General features: G+C 38.1%; 3 protein-coding genes and 1 long non-coding RNA gene across 5 annotated transcripts in view; 1 reads left to right on the top strand and 3 right to left on the bottom strand.

The window, feature by feature from the left end:
* Positions 1–6,079, top strand: part of LOC103137946 (disco-interacting protein 2 homolog C) — an 82,205-nt gene extending 76,126 nt beyond the window's left edge. Inside the window, exons 37-38 of the transcript XR_001662090.1 lie at positions 3,153–3,164; positions 6,069–6,079. The gene's annotated coding sequence lies outside the window, so the exon portion shown is untranslated. The remainder of the gene's footprint in view (positions 1–3,152; positions 3,165–6,068) is intronic.
* Positions 1–17,259, bottom strand: part of zmynd11 (zinc finger, MYND-type containing 11) — a 25,952-nt gene extending 8,693 nt beyond the window's left edge. Inside the window, exons 1-7 of one of the 2 annotated variants that reach the window (XM_007551964.2) lie at positions 17,071–17,259; positions 13,308–13,443; positions 9,097–9,256; positions 7,116–7,139; positions 2,084–2,245; positions 1,515–1,592; positions 357–449 (exon numbers count right to left, since the gene is read on the bottom strand). In XM_007551964.2, the coding sequence (XP_007552026.1) occupies positions 357–449; positions 1,515–1,592; positions 2,084–2,245; positions 7,116–7,139; positions 9,097–9,256; positions 13,308–13,438 (648 nt within the window). In that variant the 5' untranslated portion in view covers positions 13,439–13,443; positions 17,071–17,259. The remainder of the gene's footprint in view (positions 1–356; positions 450–1,514; positions 1,593–2,083; positions 2,246–7,115; positions 7,140–9,096; positions 9,257–13,307; positions 13,444–17,070) is intronic. The other variant, XM_007551965.2, reaches the window with a different exon arrangement.
* LOC107836229 (uncharacterized) lies at positions 5,185–5,610 on the bottom strand. Its single transcript, XR_001662091.1, has 2 exons — positions 5,486–5,610; positions 5,185–5,430 (listed from the first exon to the last, which is right to left on the bottom strand). It is a non-coding gene; the product is annotated as an uncharacterized LOC107836229 (long non-coding RNA).
* Positions 17,260–18,862: 1,603 nt separating the features above from the next.
* LOC107836217 (tripartite motif-containing protein 16-like) overlaps positions 18,863–19,540 on the bottom strand; it is a 1,724-nt gene continuing 1,046 nt past the window's right edge. Inside the window, exon 2 of the mRNA XM_016671452.1 lies at positions 18,863–19,527. Coding sequence (XP_016526938.1) covers positions 18,929–19,527 — 599 coding nt within the window. The 3' untranslated portion in view covers positions 18,863–18,928. The remainder of the gene's footprint in view (positions 19,528–19,540) is intronic.

A 19,540-nucleotide genomic window follows, 5' to 3' on the forward strand; every position in this document is an offset into this window, starting at 1 on the left:
TTGATGCTTATTTTAAAACTGAATTCAAACTTTACAGTATTTTTCAGTGAACAAAATGTGTAATGAAAAGGAAAAAAAAGTTAAATATCTCAAGGCTCAAAAGTAAAGATTTCCCGACTCCACGTCTGAAACCCATCGCATTTTTAAAATCTCTTCATGTAGAGATTTTGGTTTTCTGTTTAATAAGAGCAAAGGTTTCACTGACAAACTGAAATCTTCTTAAAATGGAAAATGTTTGGTAAACATAAAGTATTTATCTTTTAATAATCATGTTTGCTTTCTGCATAGTGAACCACCCAGTCTGATCTGATGATGGTTGATCTGTATTGGGAACCAATCAGACGGTGCAGTTTTACCTCGTGGATGTTGGAGACGTCCAGCGCGGTGTGGATCAGCCGTTTGTACATGGGGTGTTTAGTGTCTTTGCCCTTTTTGTTCAGATCCACTGCCTGCAGAGCAGAGCAAGGACAGGCAGGATTTAATGTGAGCTCGTAAAAGGAGCCGGAGCGAGCCGACGGGGAAACGGAGAGGAGAGTTAACGATGAGCTTCACTGCTCCTTCACAGGGGAGAAATAAAATGGAGTCTAATGTGGAAACAAAACAAGGACGCTCGATTCAGGCAACCTGATGGTTATTGTTGGAAGCTGCACTGCTGTAGAGGGACTTAAATCCAGCTGAAATGTTTAAACTGATTCATTTTCTGGGTTTTATTCATAAATTAGTGGAGAGAAAACAGCTGGATCTTACCATTACCAGCACCAATAAAATGCATTTTCATTTTCACATGTGCTGCTTGTGGAAAGTGTCTCGACATATTTAATTTTTTACATAAATTATGTAATATTGGAGTTTGAAACACATTTCCAAAGTCTATAAAATGTGTCTCAAACTATTTTCAGCTGATTTCAGCATTTGCATGTTTAAGTCAGTCTGACCTTTCTAATATTCACTTTATAAAACATCTAATGAGGAAAAGCAATAACATTTCACTTTATGAAGATTTAATGAGTGATGTCAGCCTGTACAGCATCCATCTTGTTTTACAAGGATGTTTTATGCTTGTTTTTTGTTAGATTTTGAAATTAGGTCAACTAATTCAACTAAAAGGGAAGTTGAAGTAAAAAAAACATTTTTGAAAATATTTTCTGTAATTTGTATTTTCTTTTTTTTTAAAAAAGAAAGGAGGAAAAAATACCTAAAAATCAGAAATTGAAAAACCTGAGATTGTATTTTTAAAGCCGCATCATCCAATCCTAAAATCTAAAGAGCCTGTTTGTAATCTAACAACTAAAAATTGGATGAAAACCACAGATTAATGTGAAACTGCTGGTGTTTAAGAGGACAGTCCTCACTAAATCCATTAAAAGACTTCTGATAACAGAAGTGGGCAGATCGAGCAGAAAATGGAAAAGATTACTTTGCACTTCCAGCTTCAGGAGCAAAATAACATTGATATGCAAAACATCAGGGGTGTGAATATTGTGATAACAGTTATGAATATTAGCATTTCTTACCCTCTCTTTCATCCGCTGGATGATGAAGCGCAGGTATTTACACATCTCCTGTTTGTTCAGGTTCTTCTTTTTACTTCCCTGAAGGAGGGAAAAGGACAGAAGACGCTTTAAAAGGCGACTCCAACATTTTCATAACTTTTTTCCAACATCATCACCTTCCACTGACTCAGATAGCAGCTCAGAGAAAAGACTTCAGTACTTCTGGCAGTTTAGAAATCACTCAACAACTTGGCAGCAAAAGGAACCAGAACCAAACATGGAGAAGCAACATCCAGTTTTTATGGAACAAACTTCTAGAAAACTGCAAAACTGCTGAAACACTGAGTTCCTTTAAATCAAGGTAAAAACCTGCTGGACAAATTAAATACTGACCAACATATTTGATGCGTTTCGATGATTTTGATGGTTGGTACTCAATACAATGCAACAGTTACTGGTTCCTGAATTGGTGACTATTTTTATGTTTTTATGATGAAAATCACTTTACAAATTTGATTTATTAATTGAAATCAGCTTCATGGATGAATTACATAAAAGTAAATAAACATCTTTATTATAAGGGCACCCACCCTGCAGACGACGCACTGCCAGTGGGAGCCTCCGTCTCTGGGTTTGCACTCCTCCGGCAGACATTTGAGATGATAGACCCGGAAGCAGTTGTCGCAGGGCAGGACGTCGCCTGGTAGGTGGCAGTCGAAGCAGTACCAGTCGTGGCTCTCCGCCTCCCAGTCCTGCAGAGGACAAACAGCAGAGAACCAGTCTGGGTGACCCCCCAGCCCGTCCACGGCCGAGCGCAGCAGGGAGGAAACAAGCTTCTCCTTCCTCCAAACTACAGCCGACATGTTTGTTCTGCTGGACGGGATTCAGGGTGTTTCTAAAACAACATCTATTTCCTAAAATCTGCTCTGATTCCTATCCATGATTTATTTTGGTATAAACCACCATTAGTGCTACATTATGAGGTATTAATTAACAGGAAGCGTTCTCTGATGTTAGAATATGCAACCAACTTTGACCAAAAATTGATTGGGAGTTAAATTTATGTCAAACAATTAGAAAGTGCTGCAATGCAACAAATCTGTGTCCTTGATTAAAACTAAAACAGATGGATGAGTAAATATTTTCCACTCTGAATAGACAAGAATACAATTTTATCCTGAAAACTTTTGTAAAAAGCTGCAGAATGGAGAATTCTGTAATCATATATCATATAGAAACTGTTAATAGCAGCTTATTTTGGATCAATGTTAAAACTTAATACAATTCAGTGCTAAACAATTATGTTTCAGTAAGTGTTGTATATTTATCTAAACCTCTAAATCTCAGATTAAAAACCAGATAAGTTCATGTAAAACCCAAAAGAGTGCAGGTATTCAATCTCAGTAGGAAAATAGCCACGCCTGAGTTATACTTAAACCTTGTAAGAACTTTAATTTGTTTCCATTTATTAATCATGACCGACCAGCACCGACACTGTGAAGTAGTTTATCAACGATAATCAGGAGATTTTCATGTCCACACACTCATCCCGCTCCAGTTCCTCCCACACAACGTCTGGGCAGATTTAGGAGCGGAGCGCCGGAAATTTGTATCAAACTGCAGAGCTTATTAAAAACTAAATGAATTAATAAATCAGAGCTCTCCTGTGTTGTGCTTGTGACCTGCTGATGTAGCTGCTTTAAGGTTATAAACGCAGCAGCTGCCATGCACAAAACATTCTGCAAAGGTTTCTGTTTTTTAACATTTCTAAAACTGGAAAACTGGAAAAATGGCCTCATCAACAGAAAGACACCAGGATCTTTAGAGAGAAAGACTGAAGTAGCCCACTCAGCAATCGAGATACGTTTCTACTGCAACTATGACAAAATGTGAAGCTTAATTAGTGAAAACTGAACCCAATAATGCTGTAAATAATGTATGACAAGGATCTGGAAGTTCCCAACGGAAAAGTGAAACAGAGAAATCACACCTGTCTCATCTTCATTGCATAACTCTGAGTTGAGACACAGAAAGTTGTCAAACGTAGCAAAGGGATAATGGAGAGGTTCCATTTTTGCAGCTTCAATGGAGCAAAGGATAAATTCAGATTTATTCTCATTTAAAAACTATTAAGGCAGTATTACACTAGTTCCAGGCACAGAGTGTCGTTTTATAGCACAGCCAAGTTACTAGGCTTCCTTCAGTTGTTATAAAAATGCTATATATACATTAAAGATGACAAAATAAATTTGACTATAATTTATCGTCTTGAAATTGGGTCTCTGTCTCTTTAAGAAGCTCCTGCTCTTTCTGAAACTCCACCTTCAGGAAGTCATCACAACATGGCTCCTCCATTAACCCCTTAATAACATTTTTACCAACGTTTCACTGAGAAGTGGCTCCTATAATGAGCTCAGAAGATGTCTGCTAATTGCTGCTGGCTAGTCTGAAGGAGCTGAACGGGGGAGGAGCTGCAACATTCCTGGCATGTTATGTTTTTGATGAGGGAATAACTTTATAACAGGATATAAAGCTAAAAAATACATGACACTGTCTCTTTAAAAGGTTTAAAATCCAAATCTATTTAGTCTGAAACCCACAATAGATTTCCCAGAGGACATCTACTTCCTCTTCACCAGTAATAGACTCTTCAGCAGCACAAACACTCGAAAACACGAGGATGGTCCTTCAGAGAGTCAAGAGCCGCTCTCCTGTTGCTACTCTGATCAAAGATAAGTGGCACACTTCAGAAACTGCAGCTCTGAGCCAAGGACACGCCGCCTGAGATCAAAGCGTTCATCAATAGACAGCACACGCACGGCCACTTCATTAGGTACACCTTGCTGGCATCGTATGTTTCATGGAGTATAATCAGCAGGGTGTGAGAAACCTCCGTCGAGGTGACATGGCCGCCTGGTGCAGCTGCTGCAGGTTGAGGCAACCGGTGGCTATTATAGCTCCTGCTGCCTTTATTCCACTGGAGATTTAATATTTCTGTCAACAATTTTCTGTAAACTCTAGAAGAACATCTAGGCTTGTCGCAATAAGCGATAAACCAATCATTCGCATGATAAATTAAACACGTTTAATATCTATTTGCATGATTTCATTTTTCTTTTTTCTCTTTCTACCAAAAACTGGATGATAAAAGTTTTCAGTCTGGTGCTTTTTATTTGTCATCCCTGTTTTATTTATTTTTGGATATTTAAAATGTTTTCCAGTTCCAGAGTTAAATGTTCATTAAAATTTAAAGATTATTGATCTCTGAGAATATGATTTTACATTATTATGCCATTAGCATTACATTAAAATGGTCTCAAAACAACAATATTGTTTTTTATTGCAATAACTACTGGGAGAATTTATAATACAGGAAAATCATCCATAATGATCAGCGGTTTCTGAAATGTGCCATGTTCAAACTCTCATGAAACGTCGTTATCTGGTTTTTAATACCAGGTTTAAAGAAAGCGGCCTTCACCACGTTTAGATCAAGTTTATGAACAAAAACTAAAGAAATAACGAAACGCTCTCCTGAACGTGTCGGACCCATGCATCATTTCTCCAACACACCAGAATCAAACGAACGACTCGTTACGACCTGATTGACCCGCTGCTGAGGAAATTCAGTTGTTTCCTTTAGGTGTGTTGTTGACCGAAGCATCTAAAAAAGGAAAGCAGCTTTCCAGGGCTGGGCTTGAGCTGAGCCTGCCATAAACAACCTGACGGCAGAGATGTGAAACACCTGCACTCAGTTTGGAATAAATTTAAGAAACAAACAGACGTCATCAGTGGATCTTTTTCAACTGAAGGAAAGACGGATAGAAAACATCGTTTTGAGGTTCTTTCAGGTTTAGAATATCCAAAACAGATAATAGTTTTAAGCAGTGTGGGGAAAAAACAAGAATAATGTGACAAACAGCCTGACCTTTGACACCTAGCTTGGTGTCAAAGGTCACCAAGCTAGGAGAGGTCAGCCTGACCTTTGACACCTAGCTTGGTGTCATCCACACTTATTTACCAGTTACATTAACTTGAGTAACTACTTTTGAAAAAATTTACTTTTAGCAGTATTTCTACTACGCTGTACTTTTTACTTTAGAGTAGTTTTATTATGAAGTATCATTTCTCTTGAGTAAAATTTCTGGATTTTCTACCCACTGAATGAAAAAATGTTTTAACCAAAACATTCACCACAGACACAGACCTGCAGTTTTTGTTAAAGTTTCATCAGTTTTTCATTCAAAGAAACTGATTCAGAAAAAAATTATTCTGACTGATTTTGTTATTTTTGTTACTTATATGAATTATTGTCATCCTTGTCCTAAAATACCAAAATTTCCACTTGATTTATATTTTGATCCCCATCTTTCTTTGTTTGTTTCTTTGTTCATTAAAGTATTTAATTGACTTCCTCTTGAGACAGGAAGTAAAGAGGTGACATGAAATTTATATCGCTTAGATTAGCCAACCTATTATTTTATTTCAAAATTTAAATTAGCTGCTTAAAGCCAAAACGTTTCCAGAAGTAAAAAAAAAAAAAAAGCCTGGCAACAGGCCGATGGGATTCAACAGGTTTTTAATGTTTGGACACAGAGCAGCAACATAATAATGCTTTAATCAATCAAATACAGGACACACTTAAAATAAAACAGCTTAATAGTTTGAAATACTCAGCAGTTTTTCAGAACCTGATCATTTTGGTGAAACCTGGACTCAACCCAACCTGGCCTGAGGCAAAGAGTTGAAACTTTGGTTTGTAAAATGTGTGTTTGGGATGGAAACGCAGCAGGTTTCTGATTGAGGAGCAAATATTTCTGAGGTCAGGCAGAGGATGCAGCTCAGGCCAGCTGGACTGAATCCAGGTACCGGCGGAGGGAGAACGGGCCTCCGGCCTCACCATCACACTCTGCTCTGTCCTTTCAGTGACTTCTCTCCTGAAATAACCAGCAGGGCGGGTTGCTAGCAGCAGGCAGAGACGGCTAACCCCTCCCACAGTCCCAGTCAGAGCAGAAAAAGCATGCCAGACAAGAGGCAAGATCACAGCAGGACACACTTCTTCTGAAAAAAACTACAACTACCAAGCTCACTGGGGATCGCTGCCGACCTTCAGCTAAGCTGGACCTGCATGACGTCTAATGATGTCTTGATTTGAATGATTTGCAGGATGTTTCTCCAGTGGAGAAGCTCCAGGTTTTGGTTTGATTTTAAGTCAAGCAGCAGCAAACCTGCAGGTTGGCAGCCAGATCCTGTTTCAGTAAAATCATCGCTCACTTTCAGGAAAAGTAGCCAGAGCGCTGCGCCGGACCGTCGTGAGCTTTTTTACAGCAGAGCTGAATCACAGGGCCCAGCTTAAAGCTGAGAGGAAACATGCAGAGTCATGCAACTGGAGGAAATTTAAAGATTTTCCACCATTTTTTAGTTTTAAATCAACCAATGTGAATTTTTTCTGCAGCGTGCTGGGAAAAAAAAAGATTCACTCCGATCCTTGACGGCACCGTTTGTGGCAGGACTGATTTCTCACATGATGATGTTAGTTTGGTGGGGGGGGGAGACAATGGGGGGCAACAGGGCATCAAATGAGAAACAAACCCTGGTTTGAAACATCAATGAAGGCCTTACCTTGCTGCCCTCGGCTTTCGGCTCCTGTGATTGCAAGTGATTCAGAGAGGAGTGTTTAAATGATGCTAACACGACTGCAGCTCCTCTGGACATCACTAGCATGACCTAAATCTGCATTTTTACACAATTATGCATGTATTTTATAAAGATGTAACTAAAACGACCTGCAAAATCCACTGTTCGTTCATGATAAAACAAAATGCAGAGATAACAAGGAGGTCAGAACAAACGTTTCTGGTTTTGGCATTAAAACTTTTCCTCATCTGATTTCTCAACATAAAATATGACAGGAATATTACCAGACCTCATAGACAACAGATAATTAAAGAAATAATCAAACATTTTCAGAGAAGTCGTCAAACTGACCAGGTTTTGCTAAAGTTTAAGTTCAGCTGAGTTGTCAGTAGTAAATGTAAAAATCACAACTAAGAAACAAAAACATGAAGGAAGAACAGATTTTAAGTACAGCGCCTTGCTAAAATACTCAACCGCAAACTTTTGTTGTTTATGTATTTTGTTGGGATTTTATGAGACAAACTAGTGAGAAGTTGTGAAGTGTAAATCAATAATTCTTTAATATTAACTAAATGTACTGGTTCCAATGGCAGATTATTTCACCTACAAGACATTTTACTATAAGTGAAATAATCTGTCAGTTTACAAGTATTTTAAATCAACCTTTAAGGAATCATTGATTTAAAATAAGCTTGTATATCTTTGTGAAAAGTTACCCTGCAAGTTACAACACTTGAAATAAGACAGAACTAAGACACAAAAATACTGTTCACAGTGCAAAAAAACAATTTTCAATCATTTTGTTTCCACTTTTTATCACATAAAATCCCCTTAAAACCATAAATTTTGTGGCTGTCTTGTGTTAAGTTTTGTTCTAATTTCTCCAACAGAACTGATTTCAGCGCTTTGTGTCATCTCTCCATTTTGTTTTGAGACGTTTATCAGAATAAAAAGGAGCTCAAGGACGATCTGCAGCGATTTGCTGGAGCGGAGACTCGTAAGGCGTGTTGACAGATGGCCTCGCGCCGTCTGCTGTGCCGTTCGTTACTCATCAGCGTCTACGGCTGCAGTAACAGGACTGCGACATCTGCAGACGTCGCATCTGCCCCCACATCACTCTCATATGGAACAGATTCATTTATTGTGACAGAATTTCAGGTATCTTCACCTTTACGGTGATTTTCACTGAGAAAATTTAATGATCTTCTGTTTTCAGGTATTAAAAAGCCTACAGACACGACTAAAGGAGCCAAAATATTGATATATTTATGAATTAGGGATGCACTGATTCACTTTTTTAACTTCTCATGCCGATATCTGAGGCTTAGATACAGAAAAATCTGTGTTCAAAGGCTTAAAACCTTTTTTTAATGTGCTGAATTACAAATGTATCTGTTAACTCTGTGCCAGTGCAACACACGTAAATACACCAACTGCTTCAATAGCTTGGGTCAAACATTTAAAAACAACTTTAACTTGTAAAATAAATAATAAAGAAACTGAAACTGGAAGAAACAACAGGTTGTTTATTTTGGTGAAAAGTAAAAATAAACTACAACAAACCTTTCAACTGGTTCAGAAACTCCAATTAGAAATGCTGAATATAATGTAAAGTAAATAATAAAGCAGGACGTCACTCAGAGCACAAAGTATAGAATTAGACTGAATAGATCTGCTCTTATTGGATTGGACACATTGTCACTGATATTTAATCTAGATTTTTTTAATCTCAGGATCGATACAGATATTAATATCAGATCAGTGCATCTCTAATATAAATCAAGTTACTCTAACCAGTGAACCCTAAACTATCTCACCAGATAATGCTAAACCATATGTGTAAAAGGAAATGCAGGTTATTATGATTAACAAATAAACAGATATAAATAAGTAAAATGTGTTTTTTTTCTATCATTTTGTACATCCTTTCCCCCGGTAACCTCCAGGATCCGGTTTGTGGACTCACCATCTCGTCTCCAGGCAGCCAGTAGCCCTCCTGCTCGATGCCGGCCTTGGAGCCCTTGCAGCCGACGGTGAGCGTCTCCACCACCAGCCCGTCCTTCACCGCCAGGCTCAGCTGCCGCGCCGTCTCCTTTGGGTGCATGCCGAACACCCGGCTCAGGTACCTGCAGAGGACAGAGCCAAGAAAAGGCCTTCAACATGCTGCGCCTCGAAGGCGGGGCTAAGTCCAGCCAGGCGTTTTCAACAGGATACCGAGGAGATTAAAGGATTTCTCAAACATGCAAGAAAGCATCAAGACGACATGAGCGAATAACATTATAACATGCCAACTAAAAAAAGTTACATTTTACATGATTCTGTACCTTTAAAAGAAACAAATACAAGTTTTGAGATTGAAATGTTGAGGTCGATGCATGTGGGTCGCTCTCTTTGCAGACTGCTGATTAACAAAAGGGTCTATCCAAAACCTGCTTTTAACTGCTACATCAAGCATAAAAATTACTTTGTGTTGTACCAAAAACTTTCCATTTTAAGATTTTATTAGTGGAAATCCTGTTCTAAAAAATGAAACGGTATCCATGTGGTGGGTCAGATTTGTTTCATTCTTAATCCAGTCATTCCAAGGACTGCAAACGGGCCCCTCGCCGCGCTTTGAGCGCCTCCGTTTCATCCTTTAGAGCGTTCTGCCTCTCAAAAAAATTGTGATTTGTAACATTTTGGAAGCTTCAGAGTTATGAGAAGAGAGAGAAAAAGTTGGCAGAGTGCATCAGCTGGATTAGAGAAATCATAAATATACAACATGTTCTTTCAGCTTCAACATTTTATGTGCAACTTCTTTCTCTCTCATTTTTTTAACAACGTTCCTGCTGGACAGCTGAACTTTACTTTTAAATTCTCCTCCGATTCCTGCAGCTGCCTGCTGACGTGCAGGGAACCTCGGTGTGAAAGGTCACGGACCCTTTGCTGTGGCCTTGAGCCGGAAGGTCGCCGTCTGTGTTTGGTCGTTAACAATGTGAGAAAAGAGCGGAGCGAGCCTCATGGCTGAGCCCGGGTCAGCCAAGATCACAGAATGAAACGGTCCGCACCGCACGGAAGCACCAGGAAACGATTCAAGCCATAAACAGGTGAAGTCTGATCGTTTCCTGCAAGCAGCCGATTAACATAGACTCTGAATCGCCTGCTGTAAATGTGTGTTTGTTGAGTTTATGTATCGTTTCATGGCCTCACGTTGTTTTATTGACTATTTTCACATTAAATGTTGCATTAACTGCATTTAATCGAATGAATTACTAAATGGAAAAATCAAAGCAGAGTTTCGTGTTTTGTCAGGAGTTTGCTCCAAAGCTGTTGTTATCCAAACCAGATAAGAGGCGGATGGATACAAAGTTAAAGTTTTATCACAGTATTTTGTGACAATATTGTACTAGCATAAAAGTGACAATATTAACAACTTATTACTTCTTTTGATGTAACTTTTGGTACGACATAGCTCCACAAATCCTCCTCTTAAAATCTGATAATTAACTTCTTTAGGCCACCAGTCACAGAAAGAAATGTGATTTGAATCCCTAAACTGCACAGATGAACTACATTTAATCATATTTTCTAATGTTTTAACATCGACTGATGATCTCAATGAAAAAGAAAAAATAATGGAAAAAGTGGTAAGACTAACAATCCCAAAAATACAGACAAATTTAGGAGGTTTTAAACATCATTAATTGAAATTTACTATGAAAAGAATTAATTTTAATTCTTATCCTGCAAAAACGCAAAATCCTACCAAGTATCTTTTGTCTCGTTCCTAAACCAAATATCTTCATAAACTTTAAAAAAAGAAAAAACTAACTTACAAGTAACTGTTCAGGAACATATAGGAGCTTTTTTCCAATAAATAATTCATTAATATTGATGAAAAGTTCCACTTCCATTGGCAGATTATTTCAAAAGAGGAAAATGTTTTGTTACAAGTAAAATAATCTGCCAATGCAACTAGAACATTTTCACCAATATTAAGTAATTATTAACTTAAAATAAGCTCCTATATCAGGCTGAAAATGTACTTTTAAGTTGATCCACTTGAAATAAGACAAAACTAAGATATTAGCACTAGAAAAATACTTGGTAAGATTTTGTGTTTTTGCAGTGTCTCTTGATAAACGGTACGATAAAAACCCACCCCCAAACTAAACATGAAAACAAAAACATTTGTTTCATTTAGCAACATAAAAACCTGTATGTGTGCTCTTCTTCTCAATAAAAAACCGGGAGAACATCTGCAGGTAACTGAACCTTTTTGGTAATAAATAACTAATTGATCTGAAGCTGTTTGGTTGGCTAGCCGGTTAATCATTCTCCCACCGCCGCCCGTCGCCCTCGGTTCCTCCAGAGCCGACGTAATCACCGCCACCTCGCCAGCCGCTGAGCTCACGCTGAAGTTAAGCTGCAGAGGGGCGAGATAGGGTGGAGGCTGAGAGAGAGAGAGAGAGAGGAAGAGAGAGGGGGGAGCTATCCGTTGCATGCCGCTGCGTACTGTTGCCGTGACAACAGCCACTCTCCGCCGACACTCATTTGGCGAGCAGCCAGCTCCCAAGGTGCTCGCCAACTTGCTGAAAGCGTTTGGTTTGGTCTGCAGCAGAGGAGCTGTTCATTAATCTGGACGCTGAGCCATAAAGCATCAGAGCGGTGGAGGATCATCAACCCGCCACTTAGGGAGGGAGGGAGGGGTGATGCATTATGGGATGGATGAGCCTCATGTTAGCAACGCAGCAACAAGTATTGATCACTGTTTTAGTGGCTTCTTTGTCTGATGTTTTTAACCTCATGTTGCCAAGAGAAGGAAAAAGTTAACAAACCAGAAGCAGCTTTTTGGAGATTTCTCCACACATTTTGAGTTTGTGGAAAATCCTCTTCAATTTTTACCTTTTAAAAGCTTTGATAACTGGATCTGATCTGAACCTTCAGAGTCACATAAAGTCGGCTTTCTATCGGCTGAAGAACATTTCCAGGATTAAATAACTAATGTCCCAGCAGGATCTAGAGAAACTCATCCATGCATTTATCTTTAGTCGTATTATTCCTGCAACAGCTTCTTCACAGGTCTGCCTTAAAAAGAAAAATAAAGAACTTTTCACTAAACCCAGGAAGATGGAGCACATCACACTAGCTCTAAAGACGTTAACATGCTGCTGTTAGTTTATAAATCACTGATCGGTTCAGCACCAAAATGCATTAAAGATCTGCTGTTGCATCGACCATCCAGATCATTCAGGTCGGCAGGATTTGCTCCACACATCTGGAACAAACGTCCAGAAAACTGCAAAACAGCTGAAACACTGAGTTCATTTAAATCAAAGCTACAGACCCACCTGTTCAGAGCTGCTTTAAGTGGTTTTAAATTGACCAACAATTGTTTAATTAATGTAAATTAGAGATGTATGCTTTTAGGAAAGTTTTCCCCTGTAATACTGTTATGTAGTAATGTTTCTTCCACTCCATTAGCTCCAACATTATTTAATATTGTTCCAAACATTGCTTTGTGACGCTAATTTTGCCATATATCAATGACATTTGCAATTTGATATACTGTGCAGCTCTAATGTAAATTATTAATTTAAGCCATGTTTCTTCAGCAAGAAATTAACATTAAACACCACAAAGAAATATCTGTACTCAATACAGGAACATCTAAAAAAAATATTGTGGAAGAAGTTTAATATTTCAGAAAATAATATACAGATTCATTAGAGTGAAACATTTCAAGACTTTATTTTCTGTAACTTTGATGATTACTGCTCATGGATAATGAAAACCCAAACTTCTTTTTCAGTTATTTTTATAAGATCTAATGTTGGGAGACAACAAACACTGAACTCTTCAACATTTGCAGTCTATCTTGTCCTTCATTGAAGTTTTAAAATCTGAAACTGAGCAGAACATTCAATGCAAATAAAATCTATGTCAATGAACCAACACTGGACCAAAGTTTTAAATATGATTCAAAGTTTGATCTAGAAGGTGAATGCTCTGCTAATCCAGTGTTATCAAGTTCTAGCGACGTCTTTGTCAAAAACCACAAACTCTTCTAGTTCCTGCAACTAAAATTCAAAGTTCTGAAGTTTGTTGCTTACAGATTCGGTAGAAATAAAATTGCTCAAGCAAATTAAAAAAAGAAAGAATCCTCTCCACAAGCCAGCGTGTCTGCGATGAACTTACTTGGAGATCCGGTCCATGTTCGCGATTTGTTTCTGGTTCCGAATGACTTCGATGGCTTCCCACACGTACTGGACCACCTTAGGATCCGCCTGCCTCTTCCTCACCACACGGGACATGATCTCCTTATTCATCACAGCTATAAGAAAAACAAGAAACAACACAGAATCAGCTTCAGTTCAATCTATTGAGTGTTTTAAAGCCAGAATTGGCAAAAACAAAGAAAAGGAAACCATGTTTCTGAGAGTAAGAAGGCAACCGATAAGGACGGAAACAGATTATTCTGTTTTGGTATAAAAAATTATTCATATACTGGGTTTTATTCCCAACTAATGGGCTGCAGGACAAAGAGACATAAGCTGCATTTCTATTACAAATGTGCACAAATCTTTGTTGATGTTCTGCCAACGTCATAAAAACATTAATTTCTAACTGCAGTGTTTCCATGAAATAAGACACATAATAAAAATTACATGTGAATAAAAATGTTCACACTATGAAAAAATACCAAGCCATCATTCTCCAACCACTTCCTGTCTTGTTCTTTGTAGTTTGCACCAGTGGCAACACCTTGTTGTTGATCATGTGACTCATGATGCGAAAAAGTGTTTCCATCATAGTTTTGCAAAATAAACCAATTTCCATACAACCATAAAGCCACTTCATCATAGCACCAAAACTCAAAGACATTAGTTTTTTTTATTTTTTTATAAATTGATATTTCCATTAAGCAAATTTATTTTCAACCTGTCAAATTTTGACATTTATGGTTTTATTTTAGTCATTAAATCCCCACAGAAACGTAATTATTCTTCTCACCCCAAGAAATCTAACAGAAATGTTACAGCCTGTTGTTTCAGCTCCTTTAATGAATGTTTTTTTAGTCAATGAGTTCAAATTAAATAAAAGTACAAACAACAGATCTGCTTCAGGCACACAGTTGAATTTATTATGGAAATCAACTGTTTGTTTCTAGTCTGAAACAAAGTGGCCCTAAAAGGCCTAAAAGTGTATTTTATACAAGATTACAATACAGAGTGGATATAAAAATATAAAAACAATGAACACTGCTGTTAAAATGCCAAGAAAAAAAATCATTATTTTAAAGCGGAAAATAAAATAAATTTATTTTTCTGGCTTTGTAGAGACAACAGTCTCTTCTTGAGTCGATGCTTTGGGATACGGCAGGATGATAAAAGTTTTTTCAGACAAAGAAAAACATCCAAGTGCTGATAGATTTAGCAAAAATACCTTCATGTTTCCAAAAAGCAAGTAGGAAAACATTTAATGGTCTAAAACCAAGTGAAGAGGAACTTCTATAAATCTGAATCATGACTTACAGCTCAGAAGTGGCCTAACTAAAGTCCAGAAGATCTGAGGTGATTTGATAGCAGCTGAGCAGCTGAGACGTCCTCAAGTTCAGACCAATTTTAAGTATTTTTCCAAAGAAAAGTTTAGTAGGATTCACATTAATGCAATATTTCTCTTTTTTCCCTCCTGAATTAACTGACTGCTGTCTAAATAAAATGTACAGGTTTCTGTCACAACAGGAATACGTTCACTTTTATCTCAACTTTACATAAAAACAAATCCTTTTTAATTCCTGTTTCTCCACACCAGGCGCACATTAAACCGAAAAAGAGTCCATTTGTAAAGACATGGTTCTCAGCAGAACTTCCTTCCTGTGTTGCAGAGGGCTGACCTAACCCAGTATCTTAAGAAATTCAAATCCAATTTCATGCAACGCTCCTCTAAACCATCCATGAAACCAAAGATGTCACTTCCATAAATCTCAGCCACAAGCTACACATAAAAATAGTTAAAGCGTCTGATTGCCCTGAAGAGCAGCGAGCCTCAGTGGAGATGTTTAACAGAGCAGGAGGCAGCGACAGGCGCCAACAGGGATGAACATCCTCACACTTTCTGTCAAGGAAGCACAAACTACGGTTTACAGAGACGAAAAACAACATCTGAGTTTAGGAGACAACCAGTTTAAAACAAAATAAACTACTAAAGTCTAATCATAACCTGGAAAATGTGACGATTTTGAAGTTTTGTGCAAATTTTAATCTAGAATGTCTTTAAAGGAGAAACTATTTTAAAGTTACTGAATCCAATCATCTAACTAGAGAGGTTTAGGAATGATCTCCACAAAAACTAATATAGACTAAAATATAAGAGACTATTTTTCAAGATGTCATCATCTTGTAAAGTATATTATTATTATTATTGATTTTTTAACACCTTTTGATATTTTGTGTGAACCTTATAGCTGCTGTTGCACTTGCATTTCCACTGTGTAGAACAATAAGGGATATTTCTGTTCTATTTGTCTAAATTAAGCAACTGTTTTTTGGACTAAACTACCTGTCACAGACTGGTTGAGGTCTACCAATGCAGATAATTTGGGTCAAGAAATCAGAACAAGCAAGACATCAATCAAATAACTTTCAAAACTGACACCAAACAGCCAAGAAGCATTTTGTAGGAATCATTTAACCAACTTTTCTTTTAGCTCATAATTGACTAAAACTGTAATAAAGCATGTGACAACCTGGTGTAGCCAAAGAGTTGCATTAAAAACAGAGATGAATTGATCCTAAGTGAGTTCATCAGTGGAAGGATGGATGAATAATGATTAGAAAAGCAGGACAGGTGGGTGGATGTACAGAAGCGTGAAGGGATAAATGGATGGATGCATAAACAGACAGATGGATTTATTATGTGGTACAGTTCCAAGAAGGTCTTGGGTTTGAAAATGAATGATGTGTCTCTTCTATAATAGAATGATAACAGAGTAATGTGTTGGAATAAAAGTATTTTCCATGCTTTGCTTTTTTTTCATCTGATCAAACCCACACTTTTCTAGCCTGTGTTTGGAACCATGCGCTTAAAACGGGTTTGATTTTTCATTTGATCAAACTAAACAACCAAATGACCCCTACGGAAACATTACCAGGTTTTATTGATTACAGAAATGACTCTCATTGACTCCCAGTCATCAGTGATATTCTGTTCAACCAGTCCGGCTGTCTGTCAGCGTTAAAGTGTGCAGCTGCAGGTACAGAGTTTGGCACCACACTGACCATTAAACCCGCCAACAGCAAGATTGATGATGTTATTTACACCAACTGACGCCTTCTGGGACTGCAAACCTCGGCGGTTCGATATAAAACTGTGACATAAAACCAAACTATTAACATTTTTCCTCGACAACAGTCTACAGTCATCACTTGAACCCCTGGCAACAAAGAGGCAGCTGCGGAGGCCATTAAAAAGCTCGGTGTAGCTTCTGCTAGCCAGCGAGCTAACGCCTGAAATCCGAATAGTCACGACAAATATATACTAGTGAATGAATAGTTAAATTCCCTGTGTTGCGGATATAAACAATGGCACAAAGTGGCCTCAAATAATGACAATGTTAAAGGAGCAGCAACGTTTTGCCAGTGAGTTATTTATGTTTTTGTTAGCCAAGCCAAACTGATATGTAGCACTGTTAGCCTCAAAGCTAACAAACTTATCAGCAAACGTTGCCAAAATGTATAACCAAAGGAAAGGAACATATTTAAAGAATATACTCGGAGTAGTTTGTTGTCACAAAATTTCCTCGGACAGAAATGTGCTAACCTGATTTGCTTTAGAGATCCCCGTGTGCACAATCCTTCATGCTAAGCTAACGGTGCTAGCGCCTGTAGCTGCTGTCTGTCTGGTCGCGCAGTGTTTGAGTCACTGAGCCATTTTTCACCACAATGATCACCAAACTCACCTTCGCCACGGACAGTGGCACTAACACACGGTGTAGCTGACAAAAAAATCCCAGAAGGATGGAACACCAGGCAGCTTACATCAGTATTTCTGGCGCACCGGGCTGAAGATGGTGCTTTTTGTCCAGTTTGCCACCGTTACAGCAGCGCTGGGATTGGGAGGTAAACACAGAGAGGAGCAGGTGAGCTGCAGGGAGACCTCTAGTGGTGGAACTGCGCACATATTATGGCTTAATATGTGCATATTGAGCAATATAAAACCACATATTATGTGGTTATAATTCACAGCACAAATATCCTGTTTTTACAGCCCTCTGATCAATTCAGTTCTGTCTAGATCTCTCTGTGATGGCACACTGCCACCTACAGGATAGTTTGTTATTACAAGACACAGAATCCAATAATTGTGATTATGGATTAAGGAGAGTGGTGCAGGTGGTAGAGCTGTTGCCTTGCAGCAAGAAAGTCCTGGGTTTGATTCCCAGGGTCTTTCTGCATGGAGTTTGCATGTTCTCCCTGTGCATGGTGGGTTCTGTCCAGCTTCCTCCAAAACATGACTGTCAGGTTAACTGGTTTCTCTAAATTCTCCCCAGGTGTGTGTGCATGGTTGGTTGTCCTGTCTGTCTCTGTGTTGTCCTGCGACAGACTGGCGACCTGTCCAGGGTGAATCCCACCTTCACCCAGAACGTTAGCTGGAGATCAGCACCTCCTGACCCCACTAAGGGACAAGGGTGTACAGAAAATGGATGGATTTATTAAAGAGAACTTCTGACACATTTCTGTTATACCTTCATCAATATTAGTTATGGATATCTTCTGGATCACCATAAATAAACTTCCTATTTGTCTAATTCATTGTGAGATTTTGTGTCTATTTATTCAATAATTTAGCAGCAAACAGAGTTTTTGAATTAAAAATGTTAATTTTGTCATCTTTCATTGTATAAATCAATACTATTCATACTTACACTAATTAAAACTTGTCTTATTTTATAATATTACTTGTTATATATATATTTAAGCAAACTTTTCACTAAATATGTTGATAAATACTAATCTGGGTGTGTTGCAGTTAAAGAACTCCAGATTTAATTTAATTTTTAAAAAAATTCTTTATGAATCATCTCTTCCAAAATATTTTCAGTCTTAAGAAGCTGAAATGTTCTGGTTCTGTCTGATGATGGTTGAGGATCAATATGAAACATATAAAAGTCCTGAAGGGAAAGTTTGTTTCCAGAAGACTGAAATTCCCTCTCTGTAACTCACAGTATTTGTTTCTCTGTATGGTGGAAAATAATACTTTAATTTGTATAAATGGAGGCAGTTCAGGCTGGAAGATGAGGAGTTGGAGCTGAACAGATGGGAAGTGTGAGCAGATCCTGGAAATCTGATCCAGGTTTTTATATTTACAGTACAGAAAAAACACACAAATACAGAAGGAATCAAAAAAGAATTTTATTTAGAGATTAAAAACACAGATTCATTCTATGTAAGTAATAATAATTAAGCAATAATAAACAATTTCTCTACATCATGTACCAACACAATTTTCCTGTAGAGGGCAGCATCCCGCCAAAACCACAGTTAAACTCTGCGCCACCATGACTGTTTAATCTGATTTGTCCACAATCTTTTTTCCTAAAAGCAACAAGCATAAACATTCTTGTGCTGATCATTTGTCTTAAAGAGGAATGTCGAGAAATTAACAGATTCAACAAAACCAGAAAATCAGATTTGAAAAACAAAAACAACAGATAAAAACGAGTACAATCTGCTTATTGATTTTTTTTTTGAAACAACAATGATCAAGGAAAAACGTTTTCTGGAGAAACAAAAAGCAGAACCTTTAGTGGATTTTGACTATTTGGGTTTACAGAACTCTGCAGAACCCCCAGGAAACACAGAAACTCCAACGTGTAGCGGCCGAGTGAATCTGGTCTGGACCCTGTGGATCAGAGTCATGGTTTTAGAGACTCTGTAGAAGGACAGAATACCTGCTCTGTGGTCCAGGTACACTCCGACTCTGGAGGGAACTGGAGCTGAGATGGAGGTCCAGATGTTGTTGTGACCAAATTTAGAAGTATTTTTATAATAAGAAAATGCCCAGGATTTGTCATTATATCCAAATCTACATTCATTCCCATCTCCTGCTCTGCTGATGTTGTTGTATGCTACTGCTACAAAAACCCCTAAACCGCTCCACTCCACCTCCCAGTAACAACGTCCAGTCAGACTCTCTTTACTCAGAACCTCAATGAAGTGAGTGAATCTGTCTGGGTGACTGGGATAAGATTGACGTTGATTCATCCATGTCACCTTCTTGTTCCCCTCTGATAGAACCATATTATTGTGTGCTGTGTTTGGATCCAGAGTGATTTCACGTGAATATTTCAAGAATCCAGCTCTGGTCTTTGGTTCTGGTCCTGACAGTAAAACATCCACCTCAGTAATTTTCAGTGAGATGTTTGTCCA

This window comes from Poecilia formosa, unplaced genomic scaffold (assembly GCF_000485575.1).
Source record: "Poecilia formosa unplaced genomic scaffold, Poecilia_formosa-5.1.2 Scaffold45, whole genome shotgun sequence".
Classification (NCBI taxonomy): Eukaryota; Metazoa; Chordata; class Actinopteri; order Cyprinodontiformes; family Poeciliidae; genus Poecilia; species Poecilia formosa.